Source organism: Bombina bombina, chromosome 4, assembly GCF_027579735.1.
Source record: "Bombina bombina isolate aBomBom1 chromosome 4, aBomBom1.pri, whole genome shotgun sequence".
NCBI classification, from domain to species: domain Eukaryota; kingdom Metazoa; phylum Chordata; class Amphibia; order Anura; family Bombinatoridae; genus Bombina; species Bombina bombina.
The window spans coordinates 970,574,819-970,588,075 of NC_069502.1; the positions used below are offsets into that span (position 1 = coordinate 970,574,819).

Sequence of the window (13,257 nt, forward strand, 5' to 3'; positions counted from 1 at the left end):
TTGAAGGGCACAATTATTATTTCACTTAAAATTAATTATTTCTTGTTAATGACTTGTTAAACTAATTTCATGTATATTTACATGGAAAATAAGGAAATGTCTAAGTGACCCCAAACTTGTGAAAGCCAGTGTATATATGTGTGCACATTCATGTTTACACAAATAAACAGCTAAATACATGTATACACACACATATTATATATATATATATATATATATATATATATATATATATATATATATATATACAGGTGGCCCTCGTTTTACAACGGTTCAATTTACACCGTTTCAGAATAACAACCTTTTTTTACAGTCATGTGACTGCTATTGAAAAGCATTGAGAAGCAGTGCATTTATTAAAATAGCCAGTAGGGGGAGCTGTCCGCTTGTGTTGCAGCAAAGTCAAGCAAGCTGAAATTAATCAGTTTAACCAGACCTGAGCTATCGAGCAGATTTCAAAGGAACAAGACCTTCCTGTCTATAAATCAGTCCAGATTGGAATGCATAGAAAGAACTGTTTGCAGAAAAATGCAAGTGAAGTCTGTACTGTGTTATTATTTTATTAGGTTTATAATGCTGTTTAGCATTTAAAGTCTTCATTTCAAAGCTTTAAAAATAATGTATTAGGTGTTACTTATGACAATTTTGAGAGGGGCCTGGAACCTATCTCCCTCACTCCCTATTGACTTACATTATAAACTGGGTTTCAGTTTACAACGGTTTCGATTTACAACCATTCCTTCTGGAACCTAACCCCGGCGTAAACTGAGGGCTACCTGTGTATATATATATATATATATATATATATATATATATATATATATATATATATAGATATAGATATAGATATATAGATATATATATATAGATATATAGATATAGATAGATAGATAGATGTTTAAACAGTGTGCACTCCAGACATCAGTATGCAACAACCCTGGGTGCAGCAAAAGCGAGTATAGACCAAAGTATGAAAGTGTACTCCAATGGGATTTCATAAATCCCATTTTTCTGAGGACGGATCTTATTGATCCGAAAACGTTCACAAATAAAGTGACTACTTCTATTTATGAAATCCCATTGGAGTGGGCTTTCATACTTTGAGATTTATATATATATATATATATATATATATATATATATATATATATATATATATATATATAAAAACTTTTTACGCCTTCCCAGTCAAATACCCTGAACTGTGCAATATAATTTTTTATCAATTTTAATATGTTTTAATGTTGTTGTTTTTAATAGACATGTATATCTACACACATACACATATATATATATAAACATACACACATTGGAGCCCTTTCTAGTCAAACACCTTGTCATATTTCCCTCTTTAACCCTTTTAAAACTTGTTTTCAGTATGAAACATATTTTTATATATATATATGAGTGTAATAATTTATTTTAATATGTTTTTCATGTGTTTTTGGATTTTTTTTAGCCCTTACACTTTAAATCAAGTCTCAAGTTCACTAATTCTTCTAGTACTATTTGGGCTTCTGCTGGGGCACAACCCATAACTTTCAACTTGTAATATCAGCACTATTTAGTGCAGTTGCAATATCCAGTGAAAGTAATGGGTGCGCTAAACCTTCTCTGGTAAATCTGACTTAGTGTTCTATGGACTAGTAATATTATGTTGCGTACTAATGTTTATCGCAGTCCAGCAATACTGCTTATTATGTCCTGTGCCAGCATTAGTGCACCACTTGTTCTGGGCCATAGTTTTTTCTTTCCTAAGATATGGAGAGTCCACGACGTCATCAATTACTAGTGGGAATATCACTCCTGGCCAGCAGGAGGAGGCAAAGCGCACCACAGCAAAGCTGTTAAGTGTCACTCCCTCACCCATAATCTCCAGTCATTCTCTTTGCCTCTGTCAATGGAGGAGGTGAAGTTTTGGTGTCTGAAGAAAATTGGATTTCTTTCGCTTCAAGCAAGATTTTTGGGTCTAGCTGTAGTCCGCGTTAATCTCTTTAGTAGAGTAGTGGTGGCTTTAAAGCAGTTAGGAACTTGTGAGGTGGGCCTTGCTCTGTTTTCCTAACATATTGCCCTAGTATAGAAAGCCAGAGTAGGTTTACTCTGTTCTTTCTTTTTTCTACAGGCCTCTGTAAGAAGTATGTGTCCCTTTCATGCCTTGTAAACTGTCTCCCTGCCGGACAGCTAAATTGCAGGTAAGTGCATTTTATTCTTCTAGTTGAGGAGACTTGCACTTCAGAGTTTTTAAAGAATAGCTCTCTGCTTTTATTATTGGGACTAAAGATGGAATCCTTAGTTGAGGATTTTTTCTACAGGCAGTATGCAGGCACTTTTTATTGTATGTGGCAAGAGACTTAGAGTTAATTCCCTTTATGGGTATGAAGGGGTTAACTCCTTATTCTGGCTCATTTGTTTTTACTGTAAAGTACTACCATGCAAGTCCCTGGTTGTCTTTTGAATTATATTAACTCTGTGGGACATGGCAGAGTTTTTTTATTGTCTCTGTTGGTTATTTTTGTAACTTCAACGGCTCATATTTGACTAAGTGTTTAGTTTAGTTTTTGAGCCGGGTTGGAAGCGCGCACTTTCTCTTCTGCTTCGGAGCGGTGTTGGCTGCTTCCGTGAGAGTATTCTGTATTAGTGCAGTAAGAAGCTTGCTGAATAGATGCGGATTGATGCTGCTGGTCTTTGTTTATTAAACAGAACAAATTTCATTGTAACAGTTTTTCTGTGTATAGCAGAAAGTGGCCGGTTTGCATGTTTTCCTCACACTTGCATTGCATAATATATTTGTATCCGGATTAGCTGCTTAATACCGGAGAGTTAGGTACCTCAGTTTAATGCTGAGGTGCAGAGATTCTTAGTTAAGGTGAAACTATATCGCTTTCAGCACAGTCTAAATTAAAGTGTCAAATTTAAAGGGCCAGTAACAATTAAAAATAGTTTTTATTTTTTGTAATCATTTTGTCAGGGAGCAGGAGTTTCCTATCAAGATAATGTTTGCTGTGCCTAGAGAATCTGGTTGTATTTCTATGCAATTTTGTATCTCATGTTTCAATAAATCTTTAAAAAGTAAAGTTAAAGTTTTTTATTTCTGAGCCTAATGTCTCTAAAGATGATGCTGTTCAGGCTATGCCACAGTTTTACTCAGACTTCCCAAGCCTCATTGGTGTCACATGCAGTGCCGTGCAGTTCCTCTCAGACTCCAAGTTGAGTTGATTTGCTTGCAGAATTTGCTGCACGGGTAACTTCTGCAGTATCTGCAGCATTATCTGTTTTTCCTTTGTTGGGAAAATGCAAGAGGAAAATTAGAAATTCAGATTCTAAGGTTTCTGTTCCACCTGCTGCTACACTGATTGCCCCTCATATTTCTGATGAGGAGGATACGTCGGTAGCCTCTGAGGGTGAAATATCAGATTCGAACAGTATAATTCCTTTCTTCTGATGCTGAAGAAGTAACCTTCGGATTTAAGCTTGAACACCTTTGTGTATTGATAAAGGAGGTTTTAGCTACTTTGGACGATTCCAATACTCCTGTTGTAGTCAACCCTAAGAAGTCTAGTAAACTTAATAAATACTAGGATGTTCCTTCCTTTGTAGAAGTGTTTCCTGTTCCAGACTGTGCAACAGAGATTATTTCACAGGAATGGGAGAAGCCAGGGATACCTTTTTCCCTGTCTCCTGTCTTTTATAAGATGTTTCCTGTTGCTGACTCTATTAAGGATTCATGGCGCACGTTGCCTAAAGTAGAAGGGGCTATTTCTACTCTGGCTAAGAGAACTACGATCCCTATAGAGGATGGCTGCTTTTTTAAGGACCCAATGGACAAAAAGCTGGAGGCTTATTTAAAGAAGATGTATGTTCATCAAGGCCTTCAATGGCAACCTGCAGTTTGTATTGCCTCTCTGTCAAGGCGGCATCTTGTTGGTGCGACGCCTTATTTGATTCTATTTTGGTAGAGACTCCTTAAGGAGGAGATCATAGTCAGAACTAAGGCTTTCAAGCTAGCCAATTCCTTTATTTCTGATGCTACCATGCAAGTTATTAATCTAGGAGCCACAATATCTGGCCCCTCTGTGCTAGCCCGCAGGGCGTTATAATTCTTGGCTAGCTGATGTTTCCTATAAGTCCAAGCTTCTGGTGTTTCCTTACAAGGGAGAGACCTTGTTTGGACCCTGTCTGGCAAAAATAATTTCTGATATTACTGGTGGAGAAGAGTCTTTTCTTCCACAAGACAAGAAGAATAGTCCTAAGGACGTCAAAGTCCCTTTCGTAACTTCAAAGGAAAGTCTTCCTCTTCCAAACTGGGTTTCCAAGAAGACTTGGACTGTTCCTATCGTCTTGGAACAAGGGGAAGCAATGATAGAAACTTGCAGCTGAGTCTAAGTCAGCATGAAGGGTTTGTCCCTGGTCCGGGATCGGATCAAGTAGGGGCCAGTCTTTCTCTATTTTTCAGGATACGAGATGTCCCAGATCCTTGGGCTGTGGACATAGTATCTCAGGGTTTCAAGATTGAATTCTACATTTTCCCTTCCAGTTGCAAATTCCTGCTCTCAAGTTTATTTGCAGTCCAGATGAAGAAGTGGGGCATTCTTGAACTGTGTTCAGGGCCTTTCCTTCCTGGGGGTGATAGTTCCAGTTCCACTAAGGGAACAGGGTGTAGGGTTCTATTCAATCCTGTTCCTGGTTCCCAAACAGAGGGAACTTTTAGACCCATTCTAGACCTTAAGTGTCTCAACAGGTTGTTCAGGGTACCATCCTTCAAAATGGAAATTATTAGTTCCATTCTTCCTTTAGTCTAAGAGGGTCAGTTCATGACAACCATAGACCTGAAGGATTCATATCTTTATGTTCCCATTCACAGGGATCATTTTTATTTCCTGAGATTTGCCTTTATAGACAGACATTTTCAGTCTATTGTGTCTCTTGGCAGTGAATCTGGAAAGAGTTCCCTTGTTCCAGCTACAAGGGTAGTTTTTCTTACAGACCGTTATATATTCCCTATCTATGAAAATATTTCTGACAGAGGTCAGAAAATCCAATATTTTTTCCTCTTGCCTCTCTCTGCAGACTACTGTTCAGCCATCAGTGGCTCAATGTATGGAGGTAATCAGTCTGATGGTCATTTTCATGGACATCATCCCTTTGTTCGATTACATTTGAGAGTTCTGCAGTTTTGCATGCTTAGACAATGGAACGGAAACCATTCAGATCTGTCTCGGAGGATAGCTTTAGACCAGTCTCTCCTGTGGTGGTTTTCTCAGGAGCATCTGTCTAAGGACACATGCTTCCGGACACCTTCCTGGGTGATTGTGAGCACGGATGCCAGCCTGCTAGGCTGGGGAGCAGTCTGGAACTCGTTAAAGTCAGAGGGACTTTGGACTCGGGAGGAGTCTGCTCTCCCCATAAACATCTTGGAGTTGAGAGCGATTTACAGTGCTCTGATGGCTTGTCCTCTGTTGTCCGTAGCCCATTATTTTAGGTTCCAGATGGACACCATCTCCCCAATGGCTCATATCAACCACCAGGGAGGAACTCTGATTTCATTAACCATGAGGGAGGTGACTCAGATTATTCAGTGAACGGAAGCTCTCAACTGTTGTTTATCTGCCATCCACATTCCAGGAATAGACAACTAGGAAGCGGATTTCCTGAGCAGACAGACATTTCATCCCAGAGAGTGGGCTCTCCATCTGGAGGTGTTCTCCAGGTTAACCCTCAAATGGGGGGTGCTGGAGTTGGCTCTGATGGCATCTTGGCAGAATGCCAAACTTCTAAGGTACGGTTCAAGGTCGAGATCTGCAGGCTGCCCTGATAGATGCTCTGTCGGTTTCTTGGGATTTTAGTCTAGCATATCTGTTTCCTCCGTTTGCTCTCCTTCCACAAGTTATTGCTCGTATCAAACAGGAGAGAACATCTGTAATTCTAATAGCTCCTGCATGGCCTCGCAGGATCTGGTATGCAGACCTAGTGAAGATGTCATCTCTTCCACCTTGGAGGTTGCTTCTGAGGAAGGACCTTCTAACTCAGGGTCCATTCCTTCATCCAAATCTCATTTCTCTGAAGCGGACTGCTTGGAGATTGAACGCTTAGTTCTGTGTAAGCGTGGTTTTTCTGAGTAGGTCATTGAGACCATGATTCAGGCTCGCAAGTCTGTTTCTAGAAAGATTTACCATAAGGTATGGCGTAAATACTTCTATTGGTGTGAATCCAGGATTCCTAGGATTTTGTCTTTTCTCCAGGAAGGTCTGGAGAAGGGATTGTCAGTCAGTTCTCTGAAGGGTCAGATTTCTGCATTGTCTTTTTTGTTTCACAAGCGCCTGGTGGATGTGCCAGATGTTCAATCTTTTTGTCAGGCCCTGGTCTGTTGCTCCTCCTTGGAGCTTTAACCTTGTTCTTAAAGTTTTGCAGCAAGGCTCCATGTTTTGTTTCTTATTGCTATTTTTTCTGCTCGGAGAGTCTCGGAACTCTTGGCTTTGCAGCGTGATTCGTCTTATCTTTCATGCTGAAAAAATAAGGTGGTTCTTCGTTCTAAGTTGGGTTTTCTTCCTAAAGTGGTTTCGGATAGAAATATTTATCAGGAAATTGTTGTTCCTTCTCTATGTCCTAACCCTTCTTCTCAGAAGGAACGTTTGTTGCACAACCTGGATGTTGTGCGTGCTCTAAAATTCTACCTACAAGTGACTAAGGATTTTCGCCAGTCCTTTGCCCTGTTATTTTGTTTCTCTGGAAAGTGTAAAGGCCAGAAAGCTACTGCTACTTCTCTTTCTCTCTGGTTGAGAAGTATAATTCTTTTTGCTTATGAGACTGCTGGTCAGCAGCCGCCTGAGAGAATTGCGGCTCATTCCACAATGGCCGTCTCCTCTTTTTGGGCTTTCAAAAATGAAGCTTCTGTGAAACAGATTTGCAAAGCTGCAACTTGGTCCTCTGCATATTTTTTCCAAATTTGATTCTTTTGCCTCGGCTGAGGCTTCTTTTGGGAGAAAGGTTCTTAAAGCGTTGGTGCCTTATTTTTTAGGTCTGCCTGTCTTGTTCTCCCTCCCTAGTCATCTGTGTCCTCTAGCTTGGGTATTGGTTCCCACTAGTAATTGATGGCGCCGTGGACTCTCCATATATTAGGAAAGAAAACAAAATTTATACTTACCTGATAAATTTCTTTCTTTCCGGATATGGAGAGTCCACAACCCCACCTTAAATTTAAGACAGTTATTTTTTGCTAAACATCAGGCACCTCTACTCCTTTGTGTTTTTTCCATTTTCCTTCTGTCGAATGACTGGGGATTATGGGTAGGGGAGTGACATTTTACAGCTTTGCTGTGGTGCTCTTTGCCTCCTCCTGCTGGCCAGGAGTGATATTCCCACTAGTAATTAATGACGTTGTGGACTCTACATATCCGGAAAGAAAGAAATGTATCAGGTAAGCATACATTTTGATTTTTTAACATAGAATTATAATAATAATAGAATGCTAAATTTAATTTGTTAACGTTACACAGAAACATTCAAAGTACAATCAGAAAGTATAAAAAACACAATGCTAAATACACTGCTGTCTCGTGTCATGCAGTGCTCTAATGTATTGTGCTTGTCCTTCACATCTAGAAATGCAGCGAATGTCCCTTAGTGCCCAATGATCAAAATATCACCGGTCTGGAGAGAAATCACACAAACTCTTAGGCATTTGTTTAGACCTTTTTATTGCAATGTAGTGTATCATTCATATCCAGAGTCCTTCCTAGCGAGATAAACAGCAATCAAGATAAATTTGTATTTCTAAAATCATTTGAGGGACCTCACAGTACTACTTCTTAACACCCTCAAATGTCACTGATTGATAAATACAGCCAAACGGTCTTTAAAAACAGTTCATGAGGATCAAAATCGCAACTCAATAACATCAAGTACTTACCTTAATTCAGCCATTTCATATTCCCAGTTAATACTGTGGCCAAAATCCACACCGAGGGAAGCATAATCTGCTCTGAGGATAAGTTCTTTTGCGGTCTGTGTACACGCTGTAATTGGCTGTCGCTTGCATTACTAGCCTCGCTTTGGTGCAGGTGTCTGCTTTTGTCAGATACTAGGCTAGCTGCCACCAATGCATCTTGGGGCTCTCCAATATGACCCCAAAAATAAAGATACAACAAGATAGATAGATACTGTAGATAGATAGATAGATAGATAGCTAGATAGACAGATATAGGTGGATAGACAAATCTAGATTTTCATTAGTATTTGAAGCTTGGTATATAGTAAGTTTTACACACATTTAGATGGGTTCTGGCGCAAAGGATGAATTTTGTGATTAAGTAAAATTAAACAAAAGATCTTGATTTCTAACAATTTATGTTTTTATTCTCAGGGCTGTATATAAATCAGCTCCAGATCTATACTTCATATGCCTTACAACACCAAGGAAATCTACTCTAGGTAAATATACCTAATCACTTCATCTCCGTGCTAGTGGCCTTTTTGTGTCAAGCAGTTCCAGAGAATATATAGGGGCCTATTGCTTTTTTTTTTGCATGGTTGACTATTTTAATAAACTTTGTGCAAAATGTCATTTGAATCATATCTAAATACTATGAAATATGAACACATCTATCATATGATATTCTATGCATGTATGGTTGCACCCAGGTATTTGAAGGTTATAAAAGGTAAATGATATGATATGTTTTTAGTATAGTTCTTGAATTGTTATAACTGGTTCATTGAACATCCTACAGTACCACAGACGGTACAATGTAGTTATCATGTAGTTTGCTTTCACATCAGTTGCTTTGTTAATACATTTTTATTAGTTCTGCAAAAAGTCATACAGAGGAAGAAAGTCAGAATAATACAAACTATATACATTTCAACTAGAACATTTTTCAGTAGAGTATAAAGTGTCATGATGTAAATTTTATAAGCATTAGATGGTCCAATTACAGATGAGTTTTATATTCTATATTGTTTTCTATCTTCTGTAAATATAACACATAAATACAACGTTGATAAAGCAGAAGGTAATTTGCTAATACTAGTATCTACACATACGTAACTCCAGTGACTATTGTATGTCTCACGTGATGTAACTTTGTTGTCCGTCCCTACGTTATTAGCAATCAAAATAAATATAGATGAGAAAAAGTATCCAATCCTATAAAAATATGATAGTTAAGAAAAACTACTGGCTAAATAAAATTCCAAAAATATGTTTGCGTTTTTTTTCCCAATGGAAATCTAAAACTACCCATGCAAACATCTCTCACAAAAGCCAGATAAAGGCAACTTTTTTTAATACAGTTTTTGTGTGTTTACCCAATGCGAATGGAATGAAAACACATTTTACAGTTATATTCTATTCTTAATACCGTTGGAATAAAAGTCAAATTAAAATTTAAGAATTCCAATAGAGCATATCATTTAAAAAAAAAAGTTCTGATTTACTTCTGTTATGAAATTGACTTCATTCTTATAGTATACTTTGTTAAAAGCATACCTAGATAAACGGAGGAGTGTGCACGTCTTGGGCACTATACGTCAGCAGTGTTTGTAACAATGTTATATATGTAGTGCTTGAGACACAAGCACAGTCTTGAGCCTACCAAAGTATGCTCTTAAACAAAGGATAGCAAAAGAACAAAAGTATATTAGAGAATAAAAGTAAGCTGGAAAGTAATTTTTTTGATTGTACCCTGTGTCTGAATCATGAAATGTTTATATTGACTTTCATTAACAAAGCCTGTTATTTAAATCATTTAATTTGTATCTCCACAGTTCCAGCACTAGCATCTTTTTTTGAACCTATGAGATATGTTTCCAGCTCACCTTTTGCGCATGACTATTCTATGTACATATGTCACAGGCACAAATTCTACCCTCATCTGTTTATCCGGAGAGCCAGGTAATGCTCCTCTGAGTCATTGTTATTATGCCAGTTTTAATCAGTAAGAATTTAAAAAAAGATTATGAGTATAAAAACAAAGATGATGGTTTGCTTCTGTCTTATAGTTTGCTGCCATTGACAGCAATATTGTAGCATGTCATAATATAGTATTTACAACATTCTGCAATAATCCTTTTTAAAAAAATCATACTCCTATTAAAATCAACATGCATTACTACTTTTTTACCACTAGAGGTCACTACATACTGTAAATATTTATCCACTTCTGCCACTAGCTTAAGTGTCTGCTACTTCTTTTGAGAATGTCATTTCCTTTTGCCGTAGATTTTGTTTATATTAATATTATTTTCCCAGGAGGCCTGAAAGGTAATGTAAGGAACATTATATTACTTTTGTGTGTGTATGATGTATATAAGTAGTAGTTAAAGGGAAATAAACCCCAAAATCTTTCTTTCATGATTCATATAGAACATACACTTTTAAACAACTTTCCAATTGACTTCTATTATCAAAATGTCTCTGTTTTCTTGTCATACTTTGTTGAAAAGAAGGAAAGTAACTTCAGGAGTATGCACGTGTCTTCAGCACTATTTATTTGGTAGCAGTTTTGCAGCAATGTTATATTTTAGCAAGAGCACAAGATGGCTGCACTATTTCCTGTCATGCAGTGCCCCAGACATGTGCACGCTACCTATCTAGATATCTCTTCAACAAAGAATAACAAGGGAACAAAGCAAATTTGATATTCTAAGAAAATTGGAAACTTTTTTTTAAATTGTATTTCTTTGCTATGACATGGAGAGTCCACAACATCATTCCAACAAGAGGAGGCAAAGATCACCCCAGCAAAGCTGTTAAGTGTACCTTCCTTTACCCATAATCAACAGTCATTCTCTTTGCCTTTGACAATGGAGGATGTGCAGAGTTGGTGTCTGAAGATATTTAATCCTTTTATGGATACTTTTCCCTGCAGGATTGGGGTCTAGCTGTGTCCATGTCAATCTCTTTAGTAAGAGTAGTGGCGGCTTTTAGCAGTTAGAAGGCGGCGAGGTAGTCTTTGCTTTACTTCTAACATCTTTGCTACCCCTTTGCAGAAAGCCAGAGTTGGTCACTCTGTTCTTTCTTTTACTACAGGTCCATGACAGGGAGAGAAGTACCTGCTGCCACACCTCAGTAACTGTTATCTGCCCTGCAGCTGGATCCACAGGTAAGTGCTTTTGCCTTCTAGGTACTGAAGGACAGCACATTTGAGGTTAACACCTCAAGTGGACATATTTTTGGACTTAGTTATCCTTTCAAGTCTAGGATACATTTGGGGGCAACTTTTTTTTGACTATAGAGAAGCTAGTGACTTCTTAACTCAGTCAATTTGCAGGCACTTTATAAATGAGAGTTTGAGAGACTTAAGGGGGTGTTTCATTAATGACATTTCCCTTAATTATTGCCAAAGGGGTCCTTTTATATCATATTTGGCTCTTCTTTATTTATGTGTGTCAAATACTTTTACTGTGCATAGGGTATTTTATTTGGCCGTTTTTTTTTCTTAATATTTTATTTGGCCGTTTTTTTTTCTTAATATTTTATTTGGCCATTTTTTTTTTCTTAATGCATGCTTTTAAGCTGTGTCGCAGTTAATTATTGTCCGGTCACGTGACTTCCATTTTCTCCTGTCTACGGAGCGGAGCGTTGTGGATGTGCCGACATCAGACTTTGCTAATTGGAGTGCTTTAGAAGTACCGATCTCTGCTGGAGAGGCTACTCAGATTATTCATATCCTCTAACTAGTGGGATACTCATTCCGGTAACGGTAGAAGCCTCAGACAAACGTTTAGTTCTCTTGTACGTGGTTGGGTATTAGAGCCTTTTTGATATAAATTGCTTGCCTCAAGTTAGTATTCAAAGCCTATCATTTTGTTTATTTTTAAGGGTCTTTAAATTTACTTTGTTTCTCATTAAAAAAATGTAAGTGGGAATTAATTTTGATAGCTATAGACTCATATAGATCAATCCATCTCTATGAATAAATGTTGATTATTTTGCCTATGCAATTTTGTTCCTCATGTTTAGCTAAGATTTTAAAAATTTAAGGATAAATTACTCCCTTCTGAGCCAAGTGTCTCTCAGGATACTGCTGTGCGTGTCATGCATCAGATTTCTCGTCAAACGTACCAAGCTTTAGTTGTTTCTCATTCTGTGCCTACTGTTTCTTTACAACTTCCTGGGGGTGTTTATTTACCTGGGGATTTTTGCCGCTCAGATTACTTCTGCAGTATCGGCAGCTTTGTTTGCTTTCCCTTCCTCGGGTAAGCGTAAAAAGGAAATCTAAACGTTTGCCTGCTAGTAAGGATTCTGACCCCTCTAAGTCTGCATTAGTCAACCTTTCTCAATTGTCTGATGAGGAAAATACTTCATTAGCTTCGGAAGGTGAAATCTCAGACTCTGACACTTTAGCAGAAAAATCTTCAGAATCTGAAGAGGTAATTTTTAGATTTAAGCTTCTAGCTACTTTGGACGACTCTGAACCTTCGGTTGCTGTCAACTCCACAAAGTCTTCTAAACTGGATAGAGTTTATGATTCTCCGTCTTCTGAGGAGGTTTTTCCTCTTCCAAGGAAGATGTCTGAAATTATATCTCAGGAATGGGATAAGCCAGTGGTTCCCTTTTCCTCTTCCCCTGTTTTTAAAAAGATGTTTCCTGTCGCTGACTCTATTCGTGAATCATGGCACACGGTGCCTAAAGTAGAAGGAGCTATTTCTACTCTGGCTAAGAGAACTACCATTCCTATAAAGGATAGTTGCTCTTTTAAGGATCCAATGGATAAGAACCTAGAGGCTTACTTAAAAAAAGATGTACATACATCAAGGATTACAGTGGCAACCTGCCGCGAGTATTGCCCTGGTTGCAGGAGCAGCATCTTATTGGTGCAATGCCTTGTCTGATCTTATTTCAGAGGAAACTACAGTAGAGGAGATCCAAGATAGGATCAAAGCCCTATACCTTTATTTGTGATGCCAACATGCAGATAATTAGACTGGGAGCTAAGATGTCAGATTATTCATATCCTCTAACTAGTGGGATACTCATTCCGGTAACGGTAGAAGCCTCAGACAAACGTTTAGTTCTCTTGTACGTGGTTGTCAGCAGACAGACCTTTCATCTTGGGGATTGGGCTCTCCATCCTGAAGTGTTCTCTCAGATAACCCTCAGATGGGGGTTCCAGAGTTGGATCTGATGGCGTCCCGTTCTGATAGATGCTCTAGCGGTTCCTTGGATGTTCTCTCTGGCATATCTGTTTCCTCCATTTGCTCTCCTTCCACGAGTCATTGCTCGTATCAAACAGGAGAGAGCATTAGTAATCCTAATAG

The 13,257-nt window shown here is 38.2% G+C and overlaps 1 protein-coding gene across 1 annotated transcript in view; it reads left to right on the plus strand.

Moving 5' to 3' along the window:
• CFAP61 (cilia and flagella associated protein 61) overlaps positions 1 to 13,257 on the plus strand; it is an 854,500-nt gene that overhangs the window by 44,239 nt on the left and 797,004 nt on the right. Inside the window, exons 4-5 of the mRNA XM_053712009.1 lie at positions 8,360 to 8,427; positions 9,763 to 9,889. Of these exons, the coding sequence (XP_053567984.1) occupies positions 8,360 to 8,427; positions 9,763 to 9,889 (195 nt within the window). The remainder of the gene's footprint in view (positions 1 to 8,359; positions 8,428 to 9,762; positions 9,890 to 13,257) is intronic.